The 17,105-nt window shown below is 45.6% G+C and overlaps 1 protein-coding gene across 4 annotated transcripts in view; it reads right to left on the bottom strand.

Moving 5' to 3' along the window:
• Nucleotides 1–2,964: 2,964 nt before the first annotated feature.
• Nucleotides 2,965–17,105, bottom strand: part of LOC143297227 (uncharacterized) — a 20,371-nt gene continuing 6,230 nt past the window's right edge. For 2 of the 4 annotated variants that reach the window (XM_076609459.1, XM_076609460.1), the window contains exons 2-4: nucleotides 7,271–7,384; nucleotides 5,541–5,843; nucleotides 2,965–3,554 (exon numbers count right to left, since the gene is read on the bottom strand). In XM_076609459.1, coding sequence (XP_076465574.1) covers nucleotides 3,322–3,554; nucleotides 5,541–5,843; nucleotides 7,271–7,319 — 585 coding nt within the window. In that variant the 5' untranslated portion in view covers nucleotides 7,320–7,384 and the 3' untranslated portion in view covers nucleotides 2,965–3,321. Of the gene's footprint in view, nucleotides 3,555–5,540; nucleotides 5,844–7,270; nucleotides 7,388–8,125; nucleotides 8,232–17,105 lie in introns of those variants that run through there. The other 2 variants (XM_076609458.1, XR_013057230.1) reach the window with 2 other exon arrangements.

The raw sequence follows: 17,105 nt of genomic DNA, 5'->3' as shown, positions 1-17,105 counted from the left end.
GAGAAGGGGGTAGGGAGAGAAAGGTGGGGAGAAGGGGGTAGGGAGAGAAAGAAAGGTGGGGAGAAGGGGGTAGGGAGAGAAAGAAAGGTGGGGAGAAGGGGGTAGGGAGAGAAAGAAAGGTGGGGAGAAGGGGGGTAGGGAGAGAAAGGTGGGGAGAAGGGGGTAGGGAGAGAAAGAAAGGTGGGGAGAAGGGGGTAGGGAGAGAAAGAAAGGTGGGGAGAAGGGGGTAGGGAGAGAAAGAAAGGTGGAGAGAAAGGTGGGGAGAAGGGGGTAGGGAGAGAAAGGTGGGGAGAAGGGGGTAGGGAGAGAAAGAAAGGTGGGGAGAAGGGGGTAGGGAGAGAAAGAAAGGTGGGGAGAAGGGGGTAGGGAGAGAAAGAAAGAAAGGTGGGGAGAAGGGGGTAGGGAGAGAAAGGTGGGGAGAAGGGGGTAGGGAGAGAAAGAAAGGTGGGGAGAAGGGGGTAGGGAGAGAAAGGTGGGGAGAAGGGGGGTAGGGAGAGAAAGGTGGGGAGAAGGGGGTAGGGAGGGAGAGAAAGGTGGGGAGAAGGGGGTAGGGAGAGAAAGAAAGGTGGGGAGAAGGGGGTAGGGAGAGAAAGAAAGGTGGGGAGAAGGGGGTAGGGAGAGAAAGAAAGGTGGGGAGAAGGGGGTAGGGAGAGAAAGAAAGGTGGGGAGAAGGGGGTAGGGAGAGAGAGAAAGGTGGGGAGAAGGGGGTAGGGAGAGAAAGAAAGGTGGGGAGAAGGGGGTAGGGAGAGAGAGAAAGGTGGGGAGAAGGGGGTAGGGAGAGAAAGGTGGGGAGAAGGGGGTAGGGAGAGAAAGAAAGAAAGACGGAGAGAGAGAGAGAGAGAGAGAGAGAGAGAGAGAGAGAGAGAGAGAGAGAGAGAGACTTTTTGTTTTTTTGTTGTTGTTGTTGTTTCAATTCCACAAGAAAGCAAGTCGTTTTTTTATCATTTCCACAAAACAAAACAAAAACACATTCATAACCATCGCCATTGCTCAGCCATACCATGCCGAAATCCTTGTCGACATAAAATGTTGTGCACATTTGACGCCCAGTTAGACTGACTAGCCTCGTGCTGCATTGACATTTCACACACTTGTGTGCTCAGTTTTGACACCGGCTGCTTGAGAATGTGAACCTTTTCCCGATACTTTGTAACTGATGCACTAATACGCTTCAAATCTACCAGTTTCACCTGACACTAATTTATTGGAAGGGTGCAGGGGAACACTCATGAATCTTTTAATGGCAGATGTATGTATTGTTTCAATTGGAGCTCTTCCTCTTCTGAGAGAGAGAGAGAGAGAGAGAGAGAGAGAGAGAGAGAGAGAGAGAGATGCCAGCGAATTGTACATATCACCAGAACCCCCTCCTCCTCCTTCCATTTGCGTGCTTTGCTTCTGACATTACTTGCTATTACGTATTTTTTCTTATTTCTATAGTGCTTTTGTGATTTTCAGATTTGATGGGAGCGAGGTGGTAGAATAGATAAGACTTATCTACCAGTAGTGTCCGTGAAAGTGTGGCTCCGATTCCCGCTCACATCCTATCTCCCAAAGCTGGACTGGAAAATCAAATTGAGCATCGAGTCATTCAGTTAAGACGATAAACCAGGGTACTGTGTGCAGCACGCACTTGGCGCACTGAAACCATGACAATACTACTACTACTACTACTACTACTAATGTACATTTATAAAGTGTCCTTTCTAACTAAGGGCTCAGGGCGCTTTACATGAAAGAATATTACAAGTAACAAAACATTTATGACCACTCTTTCTCAAAAACCCCTCCCCCCACTCACACTCTCCCTTTCCCACTCTACATACATCCAAAGTAAGCTGACATGGGTGGTGTTGGAGAAAAGGAAGCTGACAGTACTTATAGATAGGTTTTAAAAAGATGAGTCTTTAGTGATGAGTGAAAAGCAGAAATAGAATCAGATGCACGGATATGATAAGGTTGTTCCAGATGCGATGAGCAGCAAAGAAGAACGAACGTTCACCATAGGTTCCTGTGTTGACACGAGGAAGTTTCAAAAGGTAACAGGAAGAGCGGAAATTTCTTGTGGGAGTGTAAACACTTGAGGTCAGAAAGATAAGTAGGTTCTGCGGAGTGGAAAGCAGAATAGCAGTGACACGCAACTTTGTATTTAATTCTCGCTTCAATGGGGAGCCAATGAAGAGTGCGGAGGTGAGGAGAAACGTGATCAGTACGTGGGACTCAGAGTTGTCCTCTGGCAAAGCTGTGTAGTTTCCATGCGGTGTGTGCCGAACATTGCAGTGCACATGGACTGTCAATATGGCAGGTCCCGGGATGATTGAGGTGGTCGTCTTTGGCGACCTACCCGATGGTGTGTCTGTGCAGGCTCGTGAGGCTGCTGTCACGTTTGACCCAGCAAAGCTTGTGTTCTTCTTCCACTTGCCAACCAACATCAGTATGTTGAACTGTCGTATTGTGGAAGGTTGCTGTTGGACGCAATTCAGCTGGGTTACCGAGGGATGTTCTGTTAACTGATAGGGGAGATGGGGCGCAGTCCACTGGTGTGTTCGCATCTCCAGCTGGGCCAGTCCGTAGCGGTCCCCGGGAATACACCCAACCAGCGCAGCCCGACCCTTCTACGACACTACTTATCAGTGGGGGGAAAAGTGGAGGTGGGGGTGGGTGGGCTTGCTGGCATGTAGGTGTGGGAGTGGGGGGGGGGGGGTCTGAACAGAAGTGTTAGGGGTAGTGGGGGGGAGGGGTGAAGTCTCTCTTGTGTCAGACAGGAAGCCAGTCTGTGTTGGATTGTATTACTCTTTTGTCACAAAATTTCTTTGTGTGGAATTCGGGCTGCTCCACCCGGGGAGAGCACGTCGCTGCACAGAGCCCCCCCCCCCCCCCCCCCAGGTTCCCCCCCCCCCTGCCCCCGTCTCACACACACACACAGAATGGTACAAAGAATAGTCAGAGATGAGACTACATTGTGAAATGCACAAAATGGTTTACTGGGAACAAAAAGGCAGAGTCAAGATCGATGATACAAGCATCTGAATCCTTTCATTGGAAAAAAAAGTTCTTGTATAAATTTTCTGAATATTTTCGTACGAACAAATGACCATATTTATATTGCTTAATTATTAACACACATGGAATTGATCACACTTTCAAGTACAGCCATAGCTGGCAGGAAATTGATAATAACGCGTCAGTCAAAGTTCTTTAATCAAGAAGTGGACTTCCAAATACTTTTCGCTTTTATCAGTCCCTAGAGATTATCCACATCTCACTTGGAACTAAGACAAACAGAGCAGACGAGATTCTGAAGGAGGAAAAAGTGGATTCTTTTCAAGGCAGCATGTGACGAAATAGCAACAGCGCCCCCATCGGCAGCGGCAGGGTAGCCAGGGGAGATACGCGGAGAGGGGCGTGGCTGGAGACGATGACGGGCCCTGGAACTATGACCTGAGAGTTGCACAGATCCCCGCTACACTGGAAGAAGCACTGCGTCAGCTTGTCGCCGGTCATACAGCCCTCGTGAAAGAGAAACTCGATGCAGCCACGCTTTGCATAGGTGATTTCTTGTCTCACACACACACACACACACACACACACACACTTGCTTGAATGGTCCACATAAAATTATGGATATGATGAGAATAATGATAATAGTAGTAATGGTAATGATAATGGCAATATCCACATTTCCCCTGTATTGTTTCGTTTCTAAGACGGAAAAAAATTGTAAACTGGTTTGTAACAATGTAGTATGTACTCAATTTTCCCCACCTCCACTTTTATAGGCCTTTTCGGCGTTCGAGAGGGGAAGAAATGTAGAGTATATAATCATTTATCATTCCATTCTGCAGGGCAGACCAGCTAAATAACTTGTACACATAGAATTAAATCAGCTGGAAGGAGTTTTTGCAGGGACGATCGCAGCATTTAAGGCGGCCATTAAAGGTTCCCTGTCTGTTTTCCATCGTTAACAGTAGTGTTATTTTGTTTGTTGGTTGGTATTTTTTGTTTGTTTTTTTGCATGCGCTCTCCCACGTCCGTCGCGATGATGGCCATATTCGCCTCTGCGACGTATCTACACTGATCCTGATCCCGATAATACAGTGCTGTTTGAACGAGTAAAAACACAACTGAAGCATAAGACTGAAACAAAAGACGCACTATGCATTCTTAAGCATGCACTGATGTCACTTGTAAATTATGAAAACATTCTTTTATCATTTGGCGATGCCGCTATAGCAAAAAGACATACTGCTTTTTCTTCTTTTATTCCAAAGGAGAAATTAGAGGACAGGTGAAATAATTTTCTGCAAATGAGCAGGACAGTCAGCATCCCTGATTTTTTAATTTATTTTTAACTATGCATTTTTTTTTTAATCATGAGCTGGTGTTATGTGTTACACCGACGGTTGTGTCACAGAGTGAGAACTTTTATCCTCGTTTTACTCTATGTAATCGGTACTTCATTGGTAGAACTTGGCACACATCAGGGACAGAATCATGTTGCACCCCCCCCCCCCACCCCTCCCCCCACCCCCCTCACAACTGGCATCTACCACAAAAAACAACAAAAACACAAAGACAAACCCACAAAATACAGTTCATAACATTACCTAGATCATTTAGCTGTGCTGTGGCTTAACTGATCCCCAGATTACAAAAATAAGGAAAACACAAACCTTGCCAAACATAACACATAAAAAGATTATATATGCAAACACAGAATGGACAGCTAGTGCCCATCCCATTGTTTATAAATTCTTTGCGTTACCGCCACAGCAAAACAGCAAAGAAACAATGTCAAGACTGCGGAAAAGAAAAACAAAAATATCAAGGCTGGCTGGAAAACCCCCCAAAGGGGAATGGACTGGGAAGGCAGAAAAAGCAAACAGTAGAGGAAGGAAAAGGCAGAAATAAAGAATGCAACAGAAAAGAGGATATCCATCATAGAATTTCCAGAAGGTGGGGATAGTATTAATACTGAAAGACTCCCGGCTGCCCCCGGTGGTGGTGGGCGATTCAAAAATACGGACAAGAAAATCAGTTTAAAATTTGGTGGATAGCGCATGCCTTCTTTGAGCCCCTTTGCCAACTGAAGCCAGCAGAAGTGTTCAGCCATTTTGGTACTCGTGTCAGTGTAGCGCAAAGCAATTACTTCAGATATGTAGCCGAGCGCTCAGCTGGCTTCGATGACTGCTTCATGGCAAGCTTTCACTTGCTCGCGGCTTTAGTTAAGCTGACATTCCTGTGTGTGCCTCCACAGCAAGTTTGCGCTACGTGTCACTGGACTTTTCCTGTAATAACTTTGGTAAATGAACCATTGACAATAACCAAGACAGAACATTTGGCATGTTGCGGGGGCAAGCATTACACGATTTTATCGAACATACACGGTTACAGTTCAGAAACTACCACCAGTTAGCAGACAACTTCTCAACGGACTGGCAGCCGGATACAAGTGTCAGTATGGCGTCCAGTTGGCTTCAGCATTCCTGGCCAATGAGCTATCCATCTATTTTTACATCAGCGCAAGAAAACTCATCACTCACCAGCAGTTGTGTTGTAGGCATAAGTGTAGTAGCACTCAGCGTGATGAGAACAGCTGACAATGCTCACAGCCCAGACATTGTTCACGCAATTCCAGTTGGCTGAGTAGTTGGCCGGATTGTGCTCACAGGCGAAGCAGCTCTTTGTGGGTTTGGTAGTCCACGTCCACGGTGTTGTCCACTGCCACGTCCGCGGTGTTGTCCACTGCCACGTCCGCGGTGTTGGCCACGTCCGCGGTGTTGTCCACTGCCACGTCCGCGGTGTTGTCCACTGCCACGTCCGCGGTGCTGTCCACTGTGACGTCACTGTACGAGAGAGTCATTTAATTCCAAGGTAACAGAATTCACGCTTCCTGTGATGTATGTAATTGCCCGCTAGCCCCGCGATACTTCATGCCAGTTTGTGTACGTCAAAACACTCCTACACTAAACAGAAATAATGAATTAATACATACAAAATGCGCCCCCCTCCCTTCCCCAACAGTCAAAGACAAGTATTCGCTTATACATCCGTTCCCTCCCCAAACTGCGCCCCACTCCAGAGCTGCTCTCTGTCTCTCTGATTTACAGAAGTAAATCTCTGGAAAAATAGATGTCCATAATTTTCTTTCTTTGGACATTCTAAATGAAATTCGTTTCCAATGACTGAAGTATCACACTTTTTGAAGCTTCGTAATCAATGTGGCGTGCTATTTACACGCGCGCGCGCGCGCGCACACACACACACACACACACACACACACACACACACACACACACGCGGGCGCGCGCGCGCCAGCATAAACAGCTACATCCACAGTTCTTCCTCTCCTCTGGCAGAGTGAACGTCCAGTCCACGCCTCATTGTGAACACTAATCATTCCGTCTTGAGGGGGGAAATTGTGGACAATTGCCGAATGGAACAGACGGAAAAGATATAATGAAAGAAACAGAAAGACGGAAAATGAAATGGAAGGCAAGAAAGAAACGTCCCACAGAATGAGACAAATTGGGACGAGACATACAGACACAACCTACACACCTGTCTGACAAAATGGGACGAGACATACAGACAATCTACCCACCTGTCTGACAAAATGGGACGAGACATACAGACACAATCTACACACCTGTCTGACAAAATGGGACGAGACATACAATCTACACACCTCTCTGACAAAATGGGACGAGACATACAGACACAATCTACACACCTGTCTGACAAAATGGGACGAGACATACAATCTACACACCTCTGACAAAATGGGACGAGACATACAGACACAATCTACACACCTGTCTGACAAAATGGGACGAGACATACAATCTACACACCTGTCTGACAAAATGGGACGAGACATACAGACAATCTACACACCTCTCTGACAAAATGGGACGAGACATACAGACAATCTACACACCTGTCTGACAAAATGGGACGAGACATACAATCTACACACCTCTCTGACAAAATGGGACGAGACATACAGACAATCTACACTGTCTGACAAAATGGGACGAGACATACAATCTACACACCTGTCTGACAAAATGGGACGAGACATACAGACAATCTACACACCTCTCTGACAAAATGGGACGAGACATACAGACAATCTACACACCTGTCTGACAAAATGGGACGAGACATACAGACAATCTACACACCTGTCTGACAAAATGGGACGAGACATACAGACAATCTACACACCTGTCTGACAAAATGGGACGAGACATACAGACAATCTACACACCTGTCACCGGCACAAGAGCCAGCAGAAGAAGCATCACACTTCCGGTCATGTTGCGGTCAGCGGATCACCCTCCTGTGTCAGCTCTGGGTTACTCTTTGCTACACCGCAGTGAAACTGGAAAAAAATTATTCAGCATATAGGCACGCAATATATGCAAACAAACAAAAACACACAGGAATTCCACCCAACTTCCTGTTTCACAGGTTTGCTCTGATATCCCTACCCTATCGGCGTCTCTCGGTGGAACAAAAATAGCATGGTCATAGTATCCACATTTCTTTCCTTGTATTCTTTAAATTCAGTTTCGTTTCGAAGACGGAAAATGTTGTAAGTTGGTTTCAATGGCATTTTGATATATATGCTCAACATTCCCATGTGTATACGCCAGCAGAAGATCAAATACGCACGTTAAAGATCCTGTAATCCATGTCAACGTTCCGTGGGTTATGGAAACATTCCCAGCATGCATACCCCCCGAAAGTGGATTATGGCTGCCTACATGGCGGGGTAAAAACGGTCATACACGTAAAAGCCCACTCGTGTACATACGAGTGAACGTGGGAGTTGCAGCCCACGAACGCAGAATAAGAAGAAAACAAGCACCATCTAGAATCAACAGGACAATTTTACAAAGTTCTTAATTTTTAGAGACTGGCGAACAAATCAATTAAATGAAGCGTCGAACCTTGACCAAAATCTCTACAAAATATGTTATGAAACAAAGAAGGGACTGTCGAAAAGCTTGAAAGCTTGCTTAGTCCTTGTCCTACAACTTCTGCTAATAATACTTGACCAACGCTAAGTTTGCATAGTGCTTAGAATTTTCAAATGTTAACGCTACTTCTGAACGCTTAGCAAACTCAGCACTGCTAAGATGACTGATGCAAGCCAGCCCAGAACCTGTGGTGGTCACAGACACAGCAATCACATCGTCACTCACCTGACGACCTGAGAAGAAATGATGGTGGGAAAAGATCGCTCACTGCTTTATATACCCGTACCCTCAAACGCGCATACAGCACCCGTGCAACACACCACAATGACCACCATACACCACCCGTGCACCCTTGAGAAGAGATTTCACCCACCCTAAATTCATCCCCGGTATTTTTTTTCTTGGCAGACGTAAATGAAGATGAAAGTAGGTTGTAGTACAGCACCAAATGCAAAGATATTAAAATGGAATTCTCCAGGGCTCTACCCTGAAGCTGATATTTTTTTAAATACCGTTCCGATACATGTACTGAAAGGCTGGGATGTACAGTTTCGCATATAGAATTAAAATTGTATGTGAAGGCCAGGGATTTCAAACATGGAAAAGGAACACTATTGGTAAGTTATACAAAAACCGATAAATAGATAGAATTTGTGCATTGATAGTGGGCAATAATTATATCAGATGCAGCAGACAGATCTAATGTGAATGAATTTTGATCATCAACGAGCGGTAACTCTTCGATGCTGGTTAGGCATCTCGGAGGATGAACGATGCTGGTTAGGCATCTCGGAGGATGAACGATGCTCGTTAGGCATCTCGGAGGATGGACGATGCTGGTTAGGCATCTCGGAGGATGAACGATGCTCGTTAGGCATCTCGGAGGATGAACGATGCTCGTTAGGCATCTCGGAGGATGAACGATGCTCGTTAGGCATCTCGGAGGATGAACGATGCTGGTTAGGCATCTCGGAGGATGAACGATGCTGGTTAGGCATCTCGGGGGATGGACGATGCTCGTTAGGCATCTCGGAGGATGAACGATGCTCGTTAGGCATCTCGGAGGATGAACGATGCTCGTTAGGCATCTCGGAGGATGAACGATGCTCGTTAGGCATCTCGGAGGATGAACGATGCTCGTTAGGCATCTCGGAGGATGAACGCGTGAGAAACAAAAAAAAAGAAGTCTGAGGAGAAAAGGGTCCTTGTGTTGTATCTGACAAGTGCTTATCCTTCAGTTCCTATATCCAACATCATATGAATAAAACTCATGAAATAATTGGCATAATAAAGAGGACCTTCAATTACTTCAACAAAGATACATTTATTAATCTGTCAAGCCTCGATTGAAGCATGCCAACGTTGTCTGGTCACTAGTGCTCTGAAGACAACCTGCAGCCTTTGAGAGTGTGCAAGAATCGAGCATATGGAAAGATGTGAAAAAATTAATTTGGCGATTAGAACATTTTTCTTACTTTTTTTTCCGAAGAAAGAATGCGTTGAGACTTACTTCATGCACATAACATTCTTTGTCAGCGAGCCAGTCTTGAACGGGAGAGAAACGCACATGTACAACCCGACAATCCGATACTCGGATAGTAACAAATTCATTCAGCAAGGCAGAAAATATCTCAAAAGAAGAAAACAACAACAACAAAACAGTACCATTCCTCCCATACGGATTCAAATTCCTTTCGCGAAGCAGAATGATAATGATACCACATTATTTTCCTATGGAGGAAGTTAGAGGGGTGGGTACATCTACCCCTTTACATCATAAGAAACTGAACTCACCCAGAAACCTGTTCACACAGGGCGCCGCCAGTGCACTGTTGTCTTGCATGTTGCCCGTGCGCGTGTGTGTGTGTGCGTGTGTGTGTGCGTGTGTGTGTGCGTGTGTGCGTGTGTGTGTGTGTGTGTGTGTGTGTGTGTGTGTGTGTGTGTGTGCGTGCGTGCGTGCGTGCGTGTGTGCGCGCGTGTGTGCGTGCGTGCGTGCGTGTGTGCGCGCGTGCGCGCGTGTGTGTGTGTGTGCGTGCGTGCGTGCGTGTGTGTGTGTGTGTGTGTGTGTGTGTGTGCAGTAGCAGCCACACACGCAGTGAGACGAAGGAGGATGTCGGAGCCACCCCCTGACCACCAGCACAACTGAGTTCAAAACGTCGAAGAGAGTCGTTGGCTGGTCCCAGATCACTGGCCCACCAGCACAACTGAGTTCAAAACGTCGAAGAGAGTCGTTGGCTGGTCCCAGATCACTGGCCCACCAGCACAACTGAGTTCAAAACGTCGAAGAGTGTCGGTGGCTGGTCCCAGATCACTGGCCCACCAGCACAACTGAGTTCAAAACGTCGAAGAGTGTCGGTGGCTGGTCCCAGATCACTGGCCCACCAGCACAACTGAGTTCAAAACGTCGAAGAGTGTCGGTGGCTGGTCCCAGATCACTGGCCCACCAGCACAACTGAGTTCAAAACGTCGAAGAGTGTCGGTGGCTGGTCCCAGATCACTGGCCCACCAGCACAACTGAGTTCAAAACGTCGAAGAGAGTCGGTGGCTGGTCCCAGATCACTGGCCCACCAGCACAACTGAGTTCAAAACGTCGAAGAGAGTCGTTGGCTGGTCCCAGATCACTGGCCCACCAGCACAACTGAGTTCAAAACGTCGAAGAGAGTCGTTGGCTGGTCCCAGATCACTGGCCCACCAGCACAACTGAGTTCAAAACGTCGAAGAGAGTCGTTGGCTGGTCCCAGATCACTGGCCCACCAGCATACCAGGCTCTTGGCCGAGTTGCCTCAGACTCCCTCCGATGTCCTGTCCCTCAGCTGCGGGTCTAACCATATGCGCTTCACCACTTCGGCGAAAAAAGTCGCCTCTTCCTATGCCGAGCCTTAGACATAGAGGATATGATTTTCCTGTTCTGATAACCGAAAAGCTTTAGAGTCTGTATCTTTTACGTTTTTGTTCTTGGACAGTGAATGGTTCTTCTTAACCATGGTTTCACTTCTTCCTGACTGGTCGGATATGTGTTGTTTCATGAACAAATTATGTAAAAAGTAAATGATGAGAAATAGTTTTTCTCCATCTCAGTGTATTTGTATTTGTATTTCTTTTTATCACAGCAGATTTGTCTGTGTGAAATTCGGGCTGCTCTCCCCAGGGAGAGCGCGTCGCCATACTTCAGCGCCACCCAATTTTTTTTTTTGTATTTTTTCCTGCGTGCAGTTTTATTTGTTTTTCCTATCGAAGTGGATTTTTCTACAGAATTTTGCCAGGAACAACCCTTTTGTTCCCGTGGGTTCTTTTACGTGCGCTAAGTGCATGCTGCACACGGGACCTCGGTTTATCGTCTCATCTGAATGACTAGCGTCCAGACCACCACTCAAGGTCTAGTGGAGGGGGAGAAAATATCGGCGGCTGAGCCGTGATTCGAACCAGCGCGCTCAGATTCTCTCTCGCTTCCTAGACGGACGCGTTACCTCTAGGCCATCACTCCACTTGTGTGTGTGTGTGTGTGCATGCATACAAGCGTTCCGGTACATGTGTGTGCGTGCGCGTGCGTGCATGTATTCATAATGCGTCAGTGGGTTCTTAAGCATAACAGCTATGAAAAAGATATATAGAGAAAGCACAAAAATGCAAATCATATGAATGTTATGATCACATTCGTTCCTATCATTACAGTGTGTATCTCCACTTTGCAAAAGCAATGCAGAGCAAGTATAATGGGAATACCTCCCTCTCTCTCTCTCACACACCAGCAAAGACTATAGCTACAAACCCGTAGAGTCTATGATGAGGTTGCACTGTGTAAGTGGACTGATGGCCTAGAGGTAACGCGTCCGCTTAGAAAGCGAGTGAATCTGAGCGCACTGGTTCGAATCACGGCTCAGCCGCCGATATTTTCTCCCCCTCCACTAGACCTTGAGCGGTGGTCTGGACGCTAGTCATTCGGATGAGACGATAAACCGAGGTCCTTTGTGCAGCATGCACTTAGCGCACGTAAAAGAAACCACGGCAACAAAAGGGTTGTTCCTGGCAAAATTCTGTAGAAAAATCCACTTCGATAGGAAAAACAAAAACAACTGCACACAGGAAAAAATACAAAAAAAATGGGTGGCGCTGCAGTGTAGCGACGCGCTCTCCCTGGGGAGAGCAGCCCGAATTTCACACAGACAAATCTGTAATCTGTTGTGATAAAAAGAAATACAAATACAGATTCTGGCTCAGTGACTGTTTGTATAGTGAAAGGCATATGTTCTCTTTGAGACAGGGTTTAAGTCATCCATGTGATAATGACAATAGCAATGACAATTGTGACGTTTCTTCATAGATATGACTGTCAGTGTTGCACATTGAGCAACAGCGCAGCATGAAACAGTGGAGTCTCCCGACAGTGGATGGAGTCTTCTTCCGATAGTTCCTTGATGTCCGAGTAGCGAACTTTGTCTGGGCCAGGAGCCGATTCTTTCTTGCATTTAGCTATTGCTTCGTTTAGATCATCTATTGTCAAGTCATCATCAGGTCCAGTCTGCATAAGTGTTTGGTTTAACTCCTCAACACATTTCTTTTTCTCATCTAAGTTTCTTTGATCGCTCTGTTGTATGAAACGTTTGAGCAGGACGGATCCTTTTTCTTCGTTTGTCTTAAGCTTGGTTCCGTCAGTGTCTACCATGTCTGGGGTTGTTGTTGTGCACGTTTTCCCTTCCATGCGACGATAAAATTGCCAGAACTCTGTCAATGTTGAGTCATAACTGAGTGCCTCGCAAAGCTGTTTCCACTTGTCATTTTTGGCCTCTTGAGCAATGATTTCAAACTGTTTAGTTTTTTCTTTCATTTTTGTTTCAATATCTTTATCCGGAGATGGTTTTGTTCTTTCTTTTTGCCAAAGTTTGACAGCCGCATGTTTTTCTATCCAGGCTCTCTCTGTGTCGGTATTCCACCATGGGGGCTGAATAGTTTGCATCCTGTTCAGTGCCGTTCTTTTGTTTCTTCTGCGTCTTAATTTTTCGATGACGGTTGTCTCTTTGTTTTCATACTGAAATGGATCACGCGGTTTCATGCAGCGTTTATCTGACAGTTTCTGTAGACTGAAAACTACTGGGAGGTGGTCACTGCCTTGGTGTGGAAGCGTCTCTGCATTCATTTCTGCTCTGAATTTTGGAGAGCATGTACTACAGTACATGACTGGTCGATTTCATCCTTTCAACTACAACAACAACAACTACAGTACATGACGAATTGATTTCATCCTTTCAACTACAACTGGTGGTGGTGTGTCCATCGAGATCGATGATGACCATCGTTGTCATCCAGATGGGGGATGGGGGAGGGTGGTGGTGGGGTGGGGGGAAGGATGCTCATGAGTCTATCTGTGAGTGCGCAGATGGCTGAATAGTCCAATCTGCGCACGAAATGTTCGCTGACAGTTGGGGCAGACAAAGACAGGCATATCATTGTCAGGGAGCTTGTTTGCCCGTGACTTTCTGGCCTGCCTCTTCTGAACAGCTGCAGCAGTCCTGTTGGCCTCGCACAACTTGGCGCCTTTGTGCACAGCAGCGCGCCATTTGTTACGGTCCACTGCAGATTCCTCCCAGGAGTCAGGGTTGATATCAAACGCTTTCAGAGAGACCTTCAGAGTATCTCTGAAGCGCTTCTTCTGACCTCCGTGTGATCTCTTCCCTTGTTGCAGCTCGCCATAGAAGAGCCTTTTGGGCAGCCGATGGTCTGGCATGCGCGCCACGTGTCCAGCCCAGCGAAGCTGGGACTGCATCAGGATGGTGAAGATGCTGGGAAGGGTGGCTTTTGCGAGCACCTCTGTGTCTGGGGTCCTGTCTTGCCACTTGATGTTCAGTAGCTTCCTGAGGCATGTTGTGTGGAAGTGGTTCAGCTTCTTGGCATGTCGTTGGTACACTGTCCAAGTTTCGCAGCCGTACAGTAGTGTGGGGAGAACTACTGCTCTGTAGACCTTTAGCTTGGTCTCAAGACTAATGCCTCTTCTGTTCCAGACATTTGCATTGAGTCTGCCAAAAGTTGCACTTGCTCTTGCAATCCTGACATTCACTTCATCGTCGATGGTCGCATTTCGTGACAGTGTGCTGCCAAGGTATGTGAACCGCTCCACCGCACTGAGTCTCTGACCGTTGACTGTGATGTTGGGCTCAACGTAGGGTTTCCCTGGGGCTGGCTGATGGAGAACTTCAGTTTTCCTCGTGCTGATGGTAAGGCCGAAGTTCCTGCTGGCAGTGGCAAACTTGTTGACGCTGAGTTGCATGTCAGCTTCAGATCCAGCGTTGAGGGCACAGTCATCAGCAAACAAAAAGTCTCTGATGATGTCTGTCATGACCTTCGTTTTTGCTTGAAGCCTTCTGAGGTTAAACAGCTTGCCATCTGTTCGGTACTTTAGGCCAATTCCAACATCGCCATCTCTGAAGGCATCAGTAAGCATTGCAGAGAACATGAGGCTGAACAGCGTTGGAGCCAGGACGCAGCCTTGCTTGACACCATTTGTGACAGGAAAAGGAGCAGATGTTTCACCATTGTCCTGGACTCGAGCCTGCATGCCTTCATGGAATTGGCTGACCAAGGAAATAAATTTCCGAGGGCATCCGTACTTGGCCATGATCTTCCACAGTCCCTCTCTACTCACGGTGTCAAAGGCCTTAGTGAGGTCGACATAGGTGGAGAACAGATCAGCATTTTGCTCCTGACATTTCTCTTGCAGCTGCCTTGCAGCAAACACCATGTCGGTGGTTCCGCGCTCTTTCCGGAATCCACATTGGCTCTCAGGCAAATGACCTTGGTCAAGGTGTGCTGTGAGGCGGTTTAGTAGGATCCTGGCAAGTATCTTGCCTGCGATGGAGAGCAGGGAAATGCCCCGATGGTTATCACAGGCTTGCCGGTTCCCCTTTCGCTTGTACAAGTGAATGATAGATGCATCTTTGAAATCCTACAACTACAACTACAACAACTACAGTACATGGCTGGTTGATTTCATCCTTTCAACTACAACTACAACAACTACAGTACATGGCTGGATGATTTCATCCTTTCAACTACAACTATAGTACATGGCTGTTTGATTTCATCCTTTCAACTGCAACTACAACAACTAGTACATGGCTGATTGATTTCATCCTTTCAACTACAACTACAACAACTACAGTACATGGCTGGATGATTTCATCCTTTCAACTACAACTACAACTACAACAACTAGTACATGGCTGGTTGATTTCATCCTTTCAACTACAACTACAACTACAACAACTAGTACATGGCTGATTGATTTCATCCTTTCAACTACAACTATAGTACATGGCTGTTTGATTTCATCATTTCAACTGCAACTACAACTACAACAGCTACAGTACATGGCAGGTTGATTTCATCCTTTCAACTACAACTACAACTACCACAGTATATGGCTGATTGATTTCATCCTTTCAACTACAACTACAACTACAACTTCAGTACATGGCTGGTTGATTTCATCCTTTCAACTACAACTACAACAACTTCAGTACATGGCTGGTTAATTTCATCCTTTCAACTACAACTACAACTACAACAACTACAGTACATGGCTGGTTGATTTCATCCTTTCAACTACAACTACAACTACAACAACTACAGTACATGGCTGGTTGATTTCATCCTTTCAACTACAACTACAACTACAACAACTAGTACATGGCTGATTGATTTCATCCTTTCAACTACAACTACAACAACTACAGTACATGACTGATTGATTTCATCCTTTCAACTACAACTACAACAACTAGTACATGGCTGATTGATTTCATCCTTTCAACTACAACTACAACTATAGTACATGGCTGTTTCATTTCATCCTTTCAACTACAACTACAACAACTACAGTACATGGCTGATTGATTTCATCCTTTCAACTACAACTACAGTACATGACTGATTGATTTCATCCTTTCAACTACAACTACAACAACTACAGTACATGGCTGATTGATTTCATCCTTTCAACTACAACTACAACAACTAGTACATGGCTGATTGATTTCATCCTTTCAACTACAACTACAACTATAGTACATGGCTGTTTGATTTCATCATTTCAACTGCAACTACAACTACAACAGCTACAGTACATGGCTGGTTGATTTCATCCTTTCAACTACAACTACAACTACCACAATATATGGCTGATTGATTTCATCCTTTCAACTACAACTACAACTACAACTTCAGTACATGGCTGGTTGATTTCATCCTTTCAACTACAACTACAACAACTTCAGTACATGGCTGGTTAATTTCATCCTTTCAACTACAACTACAACTACAAGAACTACAGTACATGGCTGGTTGATTTCATCCTTTCAACTACAACTACAACAACTTCAGTACATGGCTGGTTGATTTCATCCTTTCAACTACAACTACAACAACTACAGTACATGGCTGGTTGATTTCATCCTTTCAACTACAACTACAACAACTACAGTACATGACTGATTGATTTCATCCTTTCAACTACAACTACAACTTAAGTACATGGCTGGTTGATTTCATCCTTTCAACTACAACTTCAGTACATGGCTGGTTGATTTCATCCTTTCAACTACAACTACAACAACTACAGTACATGACTGATTGATTTCATCCTTTCAACTACAACTACAACTTCAGTACATGGCTGGTTGATTTCATCCTTTCAACTACAACTACAACTACAACTTCAGTACATGGCTGGTTGATTTCATCCTTTCAACTACAACTACAACTACAACAACTACAGTACATGGCTGATTGATTTCATCCTTTCAACTACAACTACAACAACTACAGTACATGGCTGGTTGATTTCATCCTTTCAACTACAACTACAACTACAACAACTACAGTACATGGCTGGTTGATTTCATCCTTTCAACTACAACTTCAGCACATGGCTGGTTGATTTCATCCTTTCAACTACAACTTCAGTACATGGCTGGTTGATTTCATCCTTTCAACTACAACTACAACTTCAGTACATGGCTGATTGATTTCATCCTTTCAACTACAACTACAACTACAACTTCAGTACATGGCTGGTTGATTTCATCCTTTCAACTACAACTACAACTACAACTACAGTACATGGCTGGT

This window comes from Babylonia areolata, chromosome 22 (genome assembly GCF_041734735.1).
Source record: "Babylonia areolata isolate BAREFJ2019XMU chromosome 22, ASM4173473v1, whole genome shotgun sequence".
NCBI lineage: Eukaryota > Metazoa > Mollusca > Gastropoda > Neogastropoda > Buccinidae > Babylonia > Babylonia areolata.
The sequence above is the reverse complement of the archived record's forward strand: the minus strand, read 5'-3'. Positions and strand labels throughout refer to the sequence as shown.